We start from the raw sequence: 18,516 nt of genomic DNA on the forward strand, positions 1-18,516 counted from the left end.
CCTCTTCCCCCCAGTCTCTCAGTGAGAGAAGACATGTAGTGTTACTGCTCTGCCATGTGAATAATAAACCACGCCAGTTAAGGCTCAAGATAGAAACCATGCCTCTTGACCACATTATTGTCGCCCTATAGCCGAATTCTGTTAACAGGTACACATACTGTAGCACCTCCTTCTCCACGTGGCTAAGCTGCCAATAATAGCTGAGACAGAGCAATATTTGGCAATTTGTTTGGCTTTTCTTTTAGACATTGCAGCAATTCTCAAACCGGTCATGGTGCATTCGTATAAATGGCCAAGACTTCCGAATACAAGTACACTATATCTACACCTATACCCAAGGTCAGCCATCACACTGAGCAGTGGTTGGTATTTGATATACTTGTCCCGGAAGGCCTGGTCCATGTACCAAAGGTACAGCCTACTTCTATGACCAGCACCTCCCTGTGGCTGGTGTCAACAAAAACAACGTCCGGTGTATTTGGTATGTTAGCAAAGACATCGTTGGTAAGGCCAAACCACTCTGGTTTCACTCTGGCATGTTTGTACATTGCTGCACTAGATGGTGATATGTTCCGTACCGCATCAGACACAATGTCCACAATACGGTCATGACGAGCGATGTACAGGTATTTGTATGCATTACATCCGTTTGTTATGTGTGCAATGGATTCTAGGTGTTGTGAATCCTGATGGTTTAAACAGAATGGACTGTGAGTTTGAGGATACCAAGTGGACAGATTGTATTGAGGGGGTAATACACACACGCACGCACGCACGCACGCACGCACGCACGCACACACACACACACACACACACACACACACACACACACACACACACACACACACACACACACACACACACACACACACACACACACACACACACACACACGCACACACACACACACACACACGCACACACACACAAAATACCCTACAAGAAAATCGATGTTGAGGGACATTAATTGAGGCCATGAAAAGCCAAATATTTTGAGCTGACCAGTGGACTGAATTCCTTTTCACTCTTCAGGCACTGAGTGTTGGGCCCCTTAAGCAACATATAAATAACAGTTATCCCCCAAATACCTCAAGCTTACGGAGCAGTAAAGCACCCAAACTGTGTCTCATGACTAAGGATGTTCAGGATCACCAGTTTGACCGCTGGCTCTGCTACGCTGACTGGCCAACCACACATACACACAAACAAACAAAAACATGTGCAGACACACACACACACACACACAAACAAACACTTGCACACACACACACACAAACTAAAACACACACACACACACACACACACACACACACACACACACACACACACACACACACACATGCATTGGGTCCAGACACACACACATGCAAATGTTCAGGATCACCAGTTTGACCATTGACAGTGCTATGGCTGGCCAACCACACACACAAACAAACAAAGACTGAAGCCCCAGACTGCCATAGGCTACTTATCATCTTAGATAATTCTTTCTTTTCAGCAAATGATGTGCCCTAATGGTGATGTGGAGCAGGAGAGGTGATGCTGGGGCTGAAGTTGAATGGGTCGTCTCCATAGTGAGTCCAGTCAGTGAGCAGAGACTGGGGTCGTCTCCATGGTGGGTCCAGTCAGTGAGCAGAGACTGGGGTCGTCTCCATGGTGGGTCCAGTCAGTGAGCAGAGACTGGGGTCGTTTCCATGGTGGGTCCAGTCAATGAGCAGAGACTGGGGTCGTCTCCATGGTGGGTCCAGTCAGTGATGGGGTCGTCTCCATAGTGGGTCCAGTCAGTGAGCAGAGACTGGGGTTGTCTCCATGGTGGGTCCAGTCAGTGAGCAGAGACTGGGGTCGTCTCCATGGTGGGTCCAGTCAGTGAGCAGAGACTGGGGTCGTCTCCATAGTGGGTCCAGTCAGTGAGCAGAGACTGGGGTCGTCTCCATGGTGGAGACGACCTCACCTCATGTGCCATAAAATAGAACAAAGAAAGTAGGCCTATATATATATATATATATATACAGTAGTCTTCTACTATCACATGTACCTGTACCTCTCCTCTCTCCTCCCCCATGCTGCTATGATGCCTGAATTTACCCAAGGGGATCAATAAAGGAACATCTTATCTTATCTTATCTTATATACAGAAAATGGATCGTGCATGTACAGACCTTGAATCAAGAATCAGAATCAAGAGGTTTATTTGTCACATACATACCAGGGCATACAGTGAAATGTGGGTGGTCATGCCCGCATCGATTGTGCAATAATAAAATAGACATAGGAAAAAAAAACAGGTAAGACATAAGATGTGCATGATAAAAATAGACATGCTAAATTCCTGAGAAGGCACTGGTTCCTAAGTACACTACATACAATACAATATACAATTTTGTACTTTGCGCTTTGATCAAAAGGAATCAACAAATTCAAATCCGATAATATTCATCTTATCAAACACCTCAGATGGGATTTTTCTTTGTATGTAACTTAATGTTCAAATGCTGCCTTAAACTACATGAGGTTCAAGGTCATAGACCTGGATATGGTCTATATGGCATGGGTTCTCTTTTTTGCGCTGTCCGTGGTACTGAAGCATGATATACAAATCCATATCCATCTTTCAGACCAACCTGACCTCAGCACAGCAAGAAACAAAAACATCGCCTTTTCGATGGACCTATACGCCCATAACTACCAAACAGACCAGCAGACAAACATTCAAAATGTCTAAAAAGAAAGACAGTTTCTTCCCCAGAGCCATCACCACCCTGAACTCTAACATGAACTAATAATTCACCTTTCCCCCTCATCCCACTGTGCAACATCCTGATGTGCAATATCCACAGTGCAATACCCACCCACTACCGTCTGACACTGTGATTGTTATTTGTGTATTGCTATTCTGTATATTGTTGTTATTTTGTATATTCTACAGGACTGTAACATTGTCTTGTTGTATAGCATTAATGTTTCTGTATAGGATTTTATGTTGCTCTTTTATCACTTGATTTTATTACTGCACCTTAAGCTTGAGTCCCAAATCTCGTTGTATGCAAATATAATGACAATAAAGTACAATCTAATCTAATCTAATCTAAATCAAACAAAAATCAAAGACGGCATCACGGTATAACACTCAAGATTTAGGGTTTAGAGCTTGAGTGTGACAAGCAACAAACAAGGTGTATAAGAACGTCAATATATTTCAAAATGATTATATTATAGGCATGATCATGGTATTTTTCCTGATATCCTGTGATAATGTTCTCATGCACGTATACAGGCCTATATTTAAAATGTGCATGGTAGCCTAATATGATATCCAAATGTTGTAACCGAATTAATGAAATAATTGAGCTATATAACACGAGCTCGCCTCCTCCTGATGGTAAAAAAGCTCCCTCTAAAATGAACATGTGATACTGATATCTCAGAGATAAAGCAATGTATATCAATTGCAATGAGAAAAGTAGCCTATACCGAAAACACTTTTGTTACCTACTGTATACACCTATGTTACAAAAGACGATTGCGTTTTGTCGACAGTTTTGCTGTTCAATAGTCCAATATCGCTTTGGCATATACAGTAGGCCAGGCGCACAATGTAGGCTATAGATTCAAATGCTTTGAAATCATAGAGGCAAAGAGAAGAGTGAAAATTAAAGTGCAGTGATAATTATCTTATATTTGTCCACTGTGTCACCATGTGTGATTTTAGGATAATCATTGTCCACATGCGCAGATTTCAAAAGCCAAAACATTCAAAATCTTAATTTATATACTTAAATATAACTTATAATACAGTAACTTTAAAGTTAGCATAATCTGAAATATCAGGCTAAAATATAGGGTACATTCTGTCATCTTCATTTGTACCTTTTATGCATTTACTTTCTCAATTAAAGTCGGTGAAGGCATCCTGATTGCACCAGATATAATCGTAGGCCTAAATCGTAAATGTTTCTCTCGAAAAATATGTTCACTGGTCTTTCATAATTTAGTACAAGGATCAACACACTGTAAAAAATCACAAGTTGCCTCAACTTGTATTTTCATCTTGCAATGGCTTTTTTAGTGTTGAATCAACAAACTGGAGAGAGCGACTATTAAATATAGCTATCAAGTTGACGTCACTCCTGTTCAGTTGATTAAATTTAGTTTAGTTGTTATGTTAGGTTACTTGTCAGGACATTGGACATAGCGTTTTAGTTAGAACATTTTCACTATATCGACCGCTGTTTTCTATTCCTCACGATACAATAATTGTGAATAATTGAGGCAGTCAATGGTGAAGCACCATACAAATTTGTTTTTATATATACGCAGCTCATCAGTGCTGTTCACTAATAATAATAATAATAATAATAATAATAATAATAATAATAATAATAATAATAATAATAATAATAATAATAATAATAATAATAATAATAATAATAATAATAATAATCATAATAATAAATCATCATGCAAAATGCATGTTTGGTTAATGATTGGTATTATTTTATTAATTGATATATTCTTTATTTATATATTTTTTACAACTCGTAATATAGGCCTACTGTAAAAAAAAAAAAAAAAAAAAAAAAAAAAAAAAGTTTAGCTAGTTTAATCTATGTGCATTGTATATCTATGGTTGCAAATGCAAAGATATCCTTTGCGTCGATAACTGCATTTACAACACCATTGCAGGACAGCACGCAGGCAGAGAGAGAGGGAGAGAGAGGGAGAGAGAGAGAGAGAGAGAGAGAGAGAGAGAGAGGAGAGAGAGAGAGAGAGAGAGAGAGAGAGAGAGGGGGAGAGACAGAGGGAGAGGGGAGGGGAAAGATGGGAGAGCGAGAGGAGAGAGAGAGAGAGAGAGAGAGAGAGAGAGAGAGAGAGAGAGAGAGAGAGAGAGAGAGAGAGAGAGAGAGAGAGAGAGAGAGAGAGAGAGAGAGAGAGAGAGAAAGAGAAAGAGAGAGAGGGGGGAGAGGAGAGAGGGAGGAGAGATTAGAGTAAATGAGAGGGAGATAGAGGGAGAGAGAGAGGAGAGAGGGGGTGACACTTTGCAACAAACCCACCCACTGTAACAAACCACGACACATACGCTGACGAGCAATGATGCCCTATGACAATATGTTGAGGATAAATTTGTTCACTTGCAACTGCACAGTTTTAAAGTAGACTGAGAGAGCGAGCATGAACCTTACATATTGACCTCCATGGATGAATACAGGCGTTTGGCGACTAGTGATTTTTTTTCCTTTCTAATTTGTCTCTTCAGAGTTCAGACTGAACATACATTTAACAGCAAGACTCGTAAGGGGATATATTTTACATATTGTCTTCAAATACAAATGTAGCAATATCTTCCTCAAGTAATGGAAAAACACTTAGGCCTATCTGAAGTAGGCTGAGTAAAAAAAATATCTATCCGATATAAAACACCAACAGTCTGGATATATCGTAACGCTGTTATCATCGAGTGCACAAGGATTGTGCATCCAGGTATACTCCAAACCCTACTCACATGTAACATTATTTCATTTTTTTATAGGGCACATTTTCTATTTTTTATGAGCCAACCTATTATATGGTTCGTTCAGCATGCGTTTGACTAATTCATCAATTCGGTCTGAATGTTTAAATCTGACATAATCCGTTTTATTATTGATTATTTCAAGGATCCACCATGAATAGCATATTGGAGGAAATAAACCACCCGTCGTCACGGAGTATATTAGTGGCCTCTGTGACCTTTCTGTTTGTCCTGCACCTGTGGCGCTGGCTGCGGCAGAGCCTGACCCGCCGCCCGCCCGGACCCTTCCCCTGGCCGCTCATCGGGAACGCCGCGCAGATCGGAAGGAGCGCGCCGCACCTCTACTTTACGCGCATGGCACAGAAATACGGCAATGTTTTCCAAGTGAAACTGGGCTGTCGGAAGGTGGTGGTGCTGAACGGCGACTCGATTCGACAGGCGCTCGTGAAGAAAGCATTTGACTTCGCTGGAAGACCGGACTTTACCTCTTTTCAATACGTCTCCAACGGCGATAGTCTCGCGTTTGGCCCGTTCACCGAGTGGTGGAAAGTGCATCGAAAAGTGGCCCAGTCCACCGTTCGGATGTTCTCCATCGGGAACGCACGCACCAAAAAGACACTTGAGAACCACATGCTTTGCGAAGTCAGGGAGCTCGTTCGCCTTTTTCTGCTGAAAACACGGGAGCACGAATATTTCCAACCGATGACATATCTGGTCCTGTCGGCCGCCAACGTGATGAGCGCCGTGTGTTTCGGGAGCAGGTACTCCTACGAGGACGCCGAGTTCCAGCAGGTGGTGGGGCGCAACGACCAGTTTACGCGCACGGTGGGCGCCGGCAGTATAGTGGACGTGATGCCGTGGCTCCAATACTTCCCCAACCCCATCAAAACCATATTTGACAACTTCAAAAAGCTCAATTTGGAATTTGGTACGTTTATTCAGGACAAAGTGATCCAGCATAGAAAAACGATCCAGTCGGGTACCATCAGAGACATGACGGATGCTTTCATACTGGCTCTGGGCAAAATACAAGCAAACACTGAGGGTATCCCAGTGGATAAGGACTACGTAACCCCGACTGTTGGTGATATCTTTGGAGCAAGCCAAGACACACTATCGACTGCATTTCAGTGGATCATCTTGATACTTGTCAGGTAACCAAGTGTTCTTATTATCAATACTTTTCTTGATTTAATTTGAAAGTTATGGTTATGCCATTTACAGTAAATATAGGTCTACAGTAACTGACTATATTTAGTCTCTACAGTAGAAACTGTAGGTCCCCATCATGTTGCAAGCTGTAGCAGTAGCACCGGTGTTATTATGTAATAATAGCCTACCGGGAGTGGGAAGCTGAGCCCGGCAGGTATTGACAGCATAACAGGCATACATTGCAAGCCGGAAGTGATTTACTGCAGCAGCAAGCCCCATGCGTCTGTAGTTCAATATTACACATTTTCTATAAATCCTTTGATTATCCTACACATCTTTTCATTTTTGCAGACAGGCTGCATTGAAGCCTCTCAGTGACTAATGGCACACTTAAAGGGGCACTTCAACAAAAAACAATACTGATTTATTTTGCACATAACACATTCAAAAACGTTCAGTCAGTTATTGAGTATAAATTAGTTTGAGTAAATTAGTTTGAATACGGCCACCAGTGATGTCATCGGGGACATTGTATACTTGTGTTGTGTTAATTACAGCTCTATGAGATTATATAGATTAAAATAAAATAGTAATAGTTTATAAGGACTGCTATAATGTCATTGATCTGTAATTAACATGACACAAGGATTCAATGTCCCCGATGACATCAATGGTGGCCGTATTCAAACTAATTTACTCTCAATAACTGTCAAACTAAATGAATGGGTGCAAAACTATTTCGAGCTTTTGTACGTGTGTGAGATTATGTGCAAAATAAATCAATATTGCTTTCTTTTTGGTGAAGTGCCCCTTTAAGAGGGCTGAGGCACTAATTCCAGAGCAGAATAAAGCCATATGTGCAGTGAATACATGTGCATTAGGTCCTCTAATCACACAGGATGTTGTAATTCTCAATTCAATCTTTTCCCCTTTTGCTTGGCAACAAAAATCATCTTCAGACGTCAGACAGGGACTTTAGAGATGCAATCAATGATTACCTCATGTATTGACTAGAGGTCTCCTATACCATGCACTTTGTGTAAATCTAATTGATCTGAGTATTCACCTTTGACCCTATGAATGCAGGTACCCTGACATGCAAGTGCGCCTCCAGGAGGAAGTGGACAAGGTGGTGGACCGCAGCCGCCTGCCCACCTTCGAGGACCAGCCCCAGCTGCCGTACGTGATGGCCTTCATCTACGAGGTGATGCGCTTCACCAGCTTCGTGCCCCTCACCATCCCCCACAGCACCACCAGGGACACCTCCCTCATGGGCTACGCCATACCAAAGAACACGGTGGTCTTCGTCAACCAGTGGTCCATCAACCACGATCCGGCTATCTGGACGCACCCCGACACCTTCGACCCCCAGCGTTTCCTGGACCAGGACGGAGCCTTGGACAAGGACCTGACCAGCAGTGTGCTGATCTTCTCTCTGGGCAAGCGGCGGTGCATCGGAGAGGACATGTCCAAGATGCAGCTGTTTCTGTTCACATCCCTGCTGACTCACCAGTGCCAGATAACGCCTGACCCGTCCAAGTCGCTCACGATGGACTATAATTACGGTCTGACTCTGAAGCCTTACCCCTTCTCCATAGCAGTGTCTCTGCGAGACAGCATGGCCCTGCTGGATGGGGTGAGAAGGCAGAACCTCCACGGAGAGACCCGGGAGGACATGGGCAAGGGCAGATCAGACTGACTTAGGGTCAGCTGAAATCATAACAAAAGACAAAAAGTAATAGACAAATAATGAAGGTTGAAGGAAGAAACACTGAAGTGATCTATGAGACTTGTGACTTATTGTTCACCCCCCCCCCCCCCCCCCCCCCCCCATGTGCCATCGGGTATCACCTAAATATATCTATAAGCTGAAAGCTCAGGCAAAATTCCTATCTTCTGCATAAAATAATTGTTATTGCTTCACAGGACACCATTCATATTATCTGGAGCTGAGGAAGATTCTGGAGAGCATTGAGTATTTAAATTTTGTTTAAGTATTGTGCTAATAGTGGCATATTTTTACTGGAGGAGTTCAGAACCAGGTCTATAGAGTAGAAACCTCTCATACACCCCATCATGTGACTTACATCAGCATCTCACATACAGTAACACTGACCATATTCACACAGTGGCCATTTTGCTCTTATGTCATGCTCAGGTTCGGATCCACCCTGAGGGTGGAAAGGGATCCCAAACTGAGCATGACATAATAGCAAAATGGACGCTGTGTGAATATGGTCAATAGAACATAAAAGGCAATCTGACATGAAAATAATGATTTCTATTCATCAATTTTGACAACTGCCTGTGGATGGTGAAGCCAAAGCTATGGTGCGCCAGACCTAACAATGTCACCACTGTCATCTTATTACAAAATAACACATTTTGGTGCAACCATCTGCTCATCATTAATATCAGCCAGATCAGGTCCTTAACCATGCAACATGGTGGTTATGGTTAGCCACCATGGTTGAACATTAGCTCATACAGTATAGCTGCAATAACATAGCCTTGTCATTTAGCCAGAATCTTCTCTAACAAAATCATTATGGCAGAATATCTGCATTAATATATAGTTGCACTGTAGCTTCACCATACTGTAAATCAGTAAGAGCAGACCTAACAGGAAGAGGTTTATATATCATAATGCCGTCAAGCTTTACATTGCCTTCCACAAGAGTAACTATCATGATCATGACCAATTCAGTAATTCTGCAACTGGCTGATAATCTCACTTTGTAATTCACTCCTTTGGCCTCTGGCTTCTAAAATTAAAGAAGCAATACCCTATACACGTGTAGAGTTTTAGTTTACTTACATAGTAGGCCTATAGATACATAGTTACTCAGGAATAAGGCCTATGAAATGCCAAATGTTCTACCCAGAATTATTTGAAATGTTGATTCACTTATGTTGTGAAATCTGGACCTACTATTTTTAATTTTATTCCGAAAGACAAGGCTATGGAGTGTAAAGGATAAACCAAACATTGCTACTGATTTGCTGCAAGTACTGCTGTACAATACATGTAACCGCATGCAAATACTAATATTAGATCTATATTAGATCAGTGTTATTTAGTCATACATAGTTTTCTTCCCCTTTTACTTTGTTACACACTGTGGTTTTGCTAATGTTCCACTGTCTATAAGCTTGAATGTCCAATAAGCTGCTCTTTAACCCTGTCATTTAAGTTCCAAGTTGAAGATGCCAGTTACCAAATGATTTGTTCCTCTTTCTGTTGTTTGACCAGAGAATATAATCATAGAGTCAAAAGCACAAGCACTCATGAAATGTGTATTTCACATTGGAAGATGCACATGAAGCAAGTGGCTAAATCACTTTAAATTAACCATGAATAAAAGTACTTCCACCACACATAGAAAGGTCTTCAGACTAACGTGTTTAAATATTACATATATGTTTACATTTTGTGCAAGTAAAACAATGAGTGAATGAGTGCATTTCACATCTGCTGCTTCAGATGCAAATAGAAACCAGCTGAAATACAGGATGCTGTATTTGTGTATTTAGGGTTTGGCAGAGGATCTCAGAGACCAATTACTAACATTACAACATACAATTGTCCTAAGATCTGTCCTTATATGTGTAACGGTTGTGACATCGTCACCTTAAACTTCAATGCCCCAAGGGAGTTTCTAACCCGGGTCTCCCATGCTGCAGGCAACAGCACAGACCGCTATACCAAGAAGTGAACTCACTGCTTTGTAACGTGTCTATGTGTCTTTTGAGGGTGAGAGTGAGTTTAACCCACAGCACCGCTACTCGCCCCAGTCACTTCACAACATCGGAAGTCCATCGTGACTGCTCTTCGCGGTACCATCCGTTACATATGCTCTTTTTTAAAAAGAGATTACGATTAAAGAGATTAACATTCCCCTATTATGGCTCAACATGGAGGCTGAAACTGAATGCTGAAAATCAATTAAAATTTGACAGACTGCACCTTTATCTCATCAGCATCTTTAGACGTTAGATACAAATCAAACGAGTCTACAGTAAAACATTTTGAGAATATAAATCAATAAAAAGCAATTTTAGCTCACAGCACCAATGTTACCAATACTTCAAGGTTTGACTCCATTACTGCAGCTGTGGTGTTGAGTATTTCCTTATGTCCTCTGAGAGATGCTAACCATGAGTGTGATATTGTACAGCAAGACTAAATAAACATTCACATTTTGCTTATTATTTTACACCATTTCACAATGATTTGATACATGTTGACAGAAACCAATGAGAGATTCAGAGAAAACCACTCTTTCAAAATTAAGTGGTATTTTTATTTTCCATTCCTAAGAACAGAAGGGAGGGGGGTATCTTATCCCCAGACAGAATGAAAACAATAGTTGACTAAATAAACTTCAGTTGCGAATCCTCCTGGAAGCCAACGGAAGCCAGGCTTCCCCATTATTAAAATATGAATTAATATGAAATATGAAAAAAAATAATTATTTTTATTTTGTATAGTTTACAATAATAATAAAAAATCGTTCTTTTTCATCTCTGTGTTATAATTTTTTTTTAATGTCTCCCTCTTCTCCTTCTCACTCTCTCTAACACACTGTCAGACTCAGTGTGCTCACTGCAGGAGAGGAGAGGGGAGGGGTGTCTTTCTCCAGCCTCCCATTATGTGGAGTCAAAAACCAATACTAGCGAATCAGATTCGAGCTGACTAAAGACCTGCCCACACCTTAAAACGGACTAAAAGAGGACTAAGTAGTCTGGCTTCCCCTCTGCGTGCCATTTGCTAACGTGAGTCACGTGACAACGTCTGAACCAACCATAGGTCTGAACGTCATCCCCTCGCGGGATTGATTGATTGATTGAAAATTTTATTAACAGAGCAGGCACTTTAGAAGCCTCTATTCTATTATCAAACATTTAGCACTTTATTAGGCACTTATTTTTCGCCGGCGGGACATAATACTGAGGACCAGCACACTGTGGATATAATGATTTAACAAATCCCTCTGTTCAGAAGGAGCAAGGAGGATTATTGGTCAGGTAAGAAGCTTGGATGCTATACTGTTATGGCTAGCTTGGATGCTAACTAACGTGATTGATTGATTGAACACTTTATTAACAGATTGCAGAATGGGTACAATACAGTACAGCTCAATACACACAATTGTTAAGGGGATGCAGACCAGAGAAAGACTTTCGTCTTGTTTACATCAGGGTCCCCCATTTTCAATTCATAACATTCAAAGGGGCTATCTCTCTCTCTGATTCATAATCAAACCAGACCTGCAGGCAACCTCCTATACACACTGTGTGTGTGTGTGTATATATATTTGTGTTGTGTGTGTGTAATATTCAGAAAGAGAGGGAGAGAGAGAGAGCGAGGGAGGGAGAAATATATTATATATATTATTTGGCTTAAATATGAAAAAAAATCTACAGTCCCTCCCCTCCCCATCATATGTATATCTGTCAGGATCTATGGGTAACAGTACTGTATATTTGAATATTGTATATGTCACAAATGTAACAGTACTAAATACCTGATTGATTGAACATTTTATTAACAGATTGCAGAATGGGTACAGTACAGTACAGCTCAATTCATACAATTGTTAAGTGGATGCAGACCAGAGAAAGACTTTTGTCTTGTTTACATCAGGGTCCCCCCTGTATGTCATGCATGTCCCTATGCCATAAATGTCATGATGTCTTGTATGTCACTATGAATTGAAAATGGGGGACCCTGATGTAAACAAGACAAACGTCTTTCTCTGGTCTGCAGCCCCTTATAAAATTGTGTGTATTGAGCCGTACTGTATTGTACCCATTCTGCAATCTGTTAAATAAATAAAAAATAAAGTTTGACTGGCCGCCGAGCCATACTGTAGTGTACATGGTGACTGCTTGACTTAAAAAAAAAAAATAAAAAATTAATAAAAATATTAAATACATTTTTCTTTAATAAATTTGTTTTGGCATCCCCTTGTTATTTTACCCACGCGACGCCACTGGTTATTTGTCACTGGCATTCACTAACCTCCACACATTCAGACAATTCTCGATTTGAATTCAACGCAACAATGGTGTTAATTAACACTAATGATTGGTGCACCGTCACAGTAGGTAGACTTGAGGAGAAACGCACTGCATTGTGGAAACCCTGCCAGGTGAGGTGGGAACAAAAGGGAAGTGTTTAGGCGAGCCCTTTCCCTGCGCTTTATCTCGCTCTCCCAGAAGTTCCAGAACATCCTGTACTTGATCAGCGAGAGGCTCACAGCCAGCCAGCCAACTTAGTGCGTGACAAGTTCAGATAAAGGCAGATGATTAGGCCCACTGATACCTCCCCCTCCCTCCCTCTCTCTGCCGATGAAAAAAAAGATTCCCCTCAGATATCACAGGCCTTAAAATGCTACTGGGAAAGTAGCAAGTGTGACAAGCGAGACTCCAAAAACACATTCTTTATGATGCATGATGTGCTTTTTGGCATTTGCACCTTCCTGCTAAAATAAAGGAGTAGATTCAGGCAGTCATATTATGAGACACACGTGAGTTTGCATAGGATGTGAAAATGGACACTGTTGCATATCCCGTAAAAGCCGAGCTCAGTCAGATAATGACTTACTGTAAGAGTATTACTCCTGACAATATCAGCCTGAGGGGGTTATTGCTTTAGCACAAAACAAGCTTAGCTTATATTGTTTAGCCTCCCGTATTGAGTTACAGTAAACTACAGTAGGTAGCAACTATTCCAAACCCATAAGCACTGACGGGGGTTCACTCTTGACCATATCTACACAGAGAGAAACACCTGTGAACATCCAGGGCACTTTGTGAAAGGATCCCAGGCCTTACGTAACGGCATGAATGTCACATATGCACACAATGGAGCATGTGGCTTATTTGTTTGAGGCATAGGGGTAGAATGCAAGCTTTTGCTGAAATGAAATCAAACACAGATATCAAGAGGGAATCACATTCCTCGTCAGTGAACTAAAAACAAGGGAGACATGTCAGGTTTAAGCTGTATTGACACAACAAACACGCACTAATGCCAAGCATGAGTGTGGTGAGCGGGCGTGCACGTGCACATGCAATTTCCATCCCGAAGAGCAGGTCTGGGAGCTAAAGATTATTATGTTTGGGTTTCCCTGTCGGAAACGGTAACCTGTATTTTTGACAGGTGGTTGACCTTGTATGGCGGTGGTCTTGTATAGGAAATCTTTGATGTTTTGAATAGAGCGTGCAAGATAGCAATTTACGAAGATGTGCAGTCTTGGTCTTTTGGAAAGAGATTCCATTCGTTGAGACTTAACTACTGTTGGTAGCGACTAGGGGCGGTTGATGGAACCGTAAACCTGTTCAGAATCAGTTCAGAATTAGAGAGAATAGAATCCCAGAGGAGGGTCAGTCATGTATCTCTCACAGACACATGTCAGGCTTCAGCAGTACTTCCTTGTCCAACGTCTCTGTAATTTGTCCCGTTATCCAGATGTCAGTGTGGCTCCTGAACACCCCCCCACATGTCTGTGAGCAAGCATTCGCAGGTCTCAGGTTTACCTGCCATTATAAACCCACAGATGGACATGTTGTCCCTGGAGCCGCATGTCCTCAACTTAGATCATTCTTAGTCCACTAGTCATCTTGTGCTTATAATTTTCCAGGCAACATTTTATTCAGCATGACAAAAATAATGAATCAACCAAAGAAAAAGGTTGACTAAGATCCTAATGCCCTAATATGTCTACTCAGGGGGGACAGCCCTTACTGTCTCACCTGAGGCTTTCCATTAAAACTGGTCATAGGCTAATAAAATCGGTCCAAGAAAGCTACTTTCATGACTGTACAAACACCTGTGTTCCTTTGGTACGTACTGTACTTCCTTAAAAGGATTCTACCATGGTAACATGTTTTAAACTGAAACATGACTAGACTGGAAGGAAGTTGGCTTGAATCTGATCCAGTGACAAATTCCAAGTAGCCTGACACTCTGTAGCCTGACACTCTGTAGTCTGCTAAATAAAACATACAGCAAGGAAGGGAATGGGGGGGGGGGCTTAGTTTTTCAAGCAAGAAACTGCTTCTTGCTTTCCTGTTGTATTTCTACTAAGACCAGTCTCAACATTTGGCTGATAATAAAAGCAAAAAAAACATTTTAACCATGTAGTGTACGTTAAATTGTCTATCACTGGTGAGTGCACCTCGAACACAACTGTGGAGAAATCAAGCATACAAACAAGAATGTAAGACATGCATGCAATACCAAACTTAGCATACATTAGGGATTGCAATGCACACATTTAATTACAGTTACATTAAGTATCATTGATCATTCAGTGCAGTGTCTTGTCACATTATACAGTATAATCTCTTTTGTAGTGAATATTTTACAATATTTAAACATTTTAATTGTGCATCCCTTTGCAAATAAAGATAAAATACATTCATATCGCTCATATAGAAAAAAAATCTGAGAAGCAAAAAGTAAAACTTTTTCTTAATATAATTTTTCCTATTCCAGGTATTGTTGAAATGATCAAATAAAAGAATATCACGAACCACAGATTTTAAAAGCCTCTTCCCAAATTAATATCCTTAAAGAGAAACCATACGAACCCCTAAAGCAGTTGTACTCTTAAGCCAACAGGAACAATGCAATGTGGTTATAATACACTACAATGAGTAAAAGGTTAACCAGTAAAAGCCCTACCACAAGTTTAAAACAGGAAATGCATACATTAAAAACAAAAATGTGATACAAATCCAACAGTATAAAAATCAACCTGTGAAGATTCTAGGATCAATTTCGTCGGATCAGATCGTATTAGTGGCATTCTCTTCAATAGAATGCAAAACCAGGCACCACAATTTCCTATTCACACGGCGGCCATTTTGCTCTTATGTCATGCTCAGGTTGGGATTTCTTTCCACCCTGTTCCCACCTTGGGTGGAAATAAATACCAAACTGAGCATGACATAGTACAGGCCAGAGAGACACTGCACAGTAGCAGTAGTACCAGTACACAAGACTATCCCTTCACTCCAATCACTGTTCACTAATATACCAATATTCTCCTTCCACAGAGGGCACATGACGACAACTAACCTGGCTCTAGAACCAGTTTTTTCCTCCATGTGAACATTTAGCTACTATCAAGTCAAAAACCTTATGTCTCCAATTTTGGTCATTTTCATACTGCAAGTGGAATGGTCTCTCTCTTATGTTGTGAGCTGTTATTAACTTCCAAAATATATGGAAGTTAATCTGAAAATGAGGTTGTTTCATGCTTGAAAAGTGAATGCTTTTGGAGGTGCAAGGTTTTCACCTACAGTAGCAACAGATTGATGCAGATTTTCAGAAAGTCACCCACTTTGTGAGGCCATAAAATGTTTGTGTGAGCTTACACCCAAATTGGGCTTATATTCTGCCACTGCTAGGTCTGAACCAAAACTTCAGAAAGTCACCCACTTTGTGAGGCCATAAAATGTTTGTGTGAGCTTACACCCAAATTGGGCTTATATTCTGCCACTGCTAGGTCTGAACCAAAACTACAAGCTAATTTGCATGTTACAGCCTCACAAAGTGGGTGACATTCCCGATTTTAAAATCAGCATAGGTATATGATTGTATGGCCTCGCCATATACATACCAACTGAACTGTCCTGTGGCACGGGAACAACACAAATGATTAAAATGGGTGACATTTCCCTTCAAATGGCTGAAGAGAGAGGGGGACAGAGGTCACCCAGCGGTCACCGTGTGACAGATTTGTTTGGGGGCTCCATTGTTTGAAGCGTTTTTTTTCTTTTGTTTTGTTATCACTACTTGAATGTGTGGAGGGAGACAAAACAAGGAAGGAACAACAAGCCAGGTGGATCACTTTCTAGAAATGAGACGCTTTGTAGTCAATCAGTAAGTTCATAGAATATCCACTGCATGTGTCGGATGTGACACTGGACAATGTCTCTATAGCGTTACAATCTGAATCTAACTACCATGTTTTCTAACTACAAAATAGGCTCGATTGTAATAGTCTTGGTGACTTGTGAGTGGTCCATGCAGATAAACATATATATATATAAAAGAAATCTCTAAAATGTATTTAAAAAGCTACTGGACAGTCCAGACTCTTGACAGTCGAATGCTCCCAAAGATCATAGCAATATCAGTTTGCATATGACAGAACATATCTTACATATCTTATTTGTGCAGAGATATGACGGTTGAATATCCTGGACGCTTAGAATAGTCCAGCTCCCTCCACTCACAGAGTGAATTAACGTAATGGACTCTCTGTGCCTACAGAACCCATGGTGGATATATGCGTCCCAGAGAGACAGTGGGTGGCTCCCACTCTCAGTACATGGAGAGTAATGCTCTCAAAAAGATGGAGCTACTGAATCACATCTTCAAACTCCAAGCGATGGGCAAAGTGAGACCAGCTCCTTCTCTGCCTCTTCGTCCTAGACAAAGGAAAGACTGTGATTTAATGTATGGTATCTACTGAGGGAAGCAAGGCATGTTAAAGTAATAAATAATCTATATATTTAAGAAGCCTATCTAAGTTATCACAAACAGTTTCAACCCATCTAAAAAGCACTTTTGATTTCTGAGATTTTGGAAGTAGAACATTTGAGCAAATGTTAATTCATGTCAGAAAGCACACGGCGCCCACTGTCTTATTAATTATAACATTGTGAATGTTAATGCTTATTAATTATAACATTGTGAATGTTAATGCTTATTAATTATAACATTGTGAATGTTAATGCCTCTGACAAATAAGAAGCTTCACGCTTCCCTCGAACTTCCGCTGGCGTTACTAACAAATGCAAATATCTTTCACGTCCAATATCACAAAAACTGGTGCAAGTGCTTTTTAAAGGGACTAGAAGGACCAATGTTGTGACAAAATGAGATAGACTTCTTAGAAATGTGTTCTATGACTTTATATGGCATGGACTATGATTGGTCAATGACGATCCCTACCTCTTTGGAGACTGTGTCCATTGAACAAGCAGCTTCACACATCTTTTTAGCCTCCTTCCGCTGGCCCAGGTCTTTGTAGCACTACCCAAAGAAAACAACAATGATCACCTTGACAAACCCAGCATACAGTAATTTACTCAGAAAAAGAGATACAACTACAAGCTAAAGCTGCTGACGACATCTAAAAGGCTAAAGCCAGTTGCATTACCTTGGCTAAATACACATAGTTGACTTTGGAGTATTTGGGATGGATCTCCTCCACCTGTGAATGCAAAGAGAGACAAAAACATATTAACACATTGAGTGCCATGCCCCTTTGACCATATATGGGCTAGAGTGCCAATAAGGAAGTCAATGGGAGGTCGGGAAATTTGCGAAGGCTTAAACTATATCTTAAATTATGGCTATGGGTCTAAAACACCCCTCGCTTATCAATGACTTGTGAAGGATTTGGGGTGCTTTTTCAATGTATGTGATGTATAGATTGGGGGGAGGTGACCACAGCTAAAACGGTGAGATCGAAATGTGCATGGAAGACGGTGATAGAACGGTGACCAGTGGATTGAATACACTGCCAGCGAGGGTGTTTGTTGACATTCCTTGTAAGAACATCTGAGATAAGAGCGAGTGTCTCCCAGAGCAGGAGGGAGAGGTTCATCTTAATGAAACGTAAAATGTGTGTAAAGGTTATTAACGCAGTTGTCATGACAACACGGCACATGACAACCAGAAGGCGGGGCCGTCGTTGCTACGGCGAAGATCTATAAGTCGAACGGTGTTTCCAGGTGTAGGGCAGACTAGAATCTGACCAAGAGCGAGTAGGACTGAGATCACACAGAAGACACTCTCTCCTCTCATCACAGAGAGGAGGGGGGGGGGG

At 41.1% G+C, this 18,516-nt stretch overlaps 2 protein-coding genes across 3 annotated transcripts in view; one reads left to right on the plus strand and one right to left on the minus strand.

Annotated features, from left to right (window-relative positions):
- The first annotated feature begins 5,048 nt into the window (after positions 1–5,048).
- Positions 5,049–11,185, plus strand: cyp1b1 (cytochrome P450, family 1, subfamily B, polypeptide 1). The gene is made up of 3 exons (XM_084322143.1): positions 5,049–5,478; positions 5,655–6,663; positions 7,748–11,185. The coding sequence occupies exons 2-3, from the start codon at positions 5,663–5,665 to the stop codon at positions 8,358–8,360; spliced, it is 1,614 nt and encodes a 537-aa protein (XP_084178269.1). The 5' UTR covers positions 5,049–5,478; positions 5,655–5,662; the 3' UTR covers positions 8,361–11,185.
- Positions 11,186–14,842: 3,657 nt separating this feature from the next.
- The window catches only part of rmdn2 (regulator of microtubule dynamics 2), a 93,100-nt gene continuing 89,426 nt past the window's right edge, over positions 14,843–18,516 (minus strand). For both annotated transcript variants that reach the window (XM_084321353.1, XM_084321354.1), the window contains exons 9-11: positions 17,845–17,898; positions 17,637–17,717; positions 14,843–17,110 (exon numbers count right to left, since the gene is read on the minus strand). In XM_084321353.1, coding sequence (XP_084177479.1) covers positions 17,057–17,110; positions 17,637–17,717; positions 17,845–17,898 — 189 coding nt within the window. In that variant the 3' untranslated portion in view covers positions 14,843–17,056. The remainder of the gene's footprint in view (positions 17,111–17,636; positions 17,718–17,844; positions 17,899–18,516) is intronic.

The sequence above is a fragment of the Notolepis coatsorum genome (genome assembly GCF_963971535.1).
Source record: "Notolepis coatsorum genome assembly, chromosome: 9".
Lineage (NCBI taxonomy): Eukaryota > Metazoa > Chordata > Actinopteri > Aulopiformes > Paralepididae > Notolepis > Notolepis coatsorum.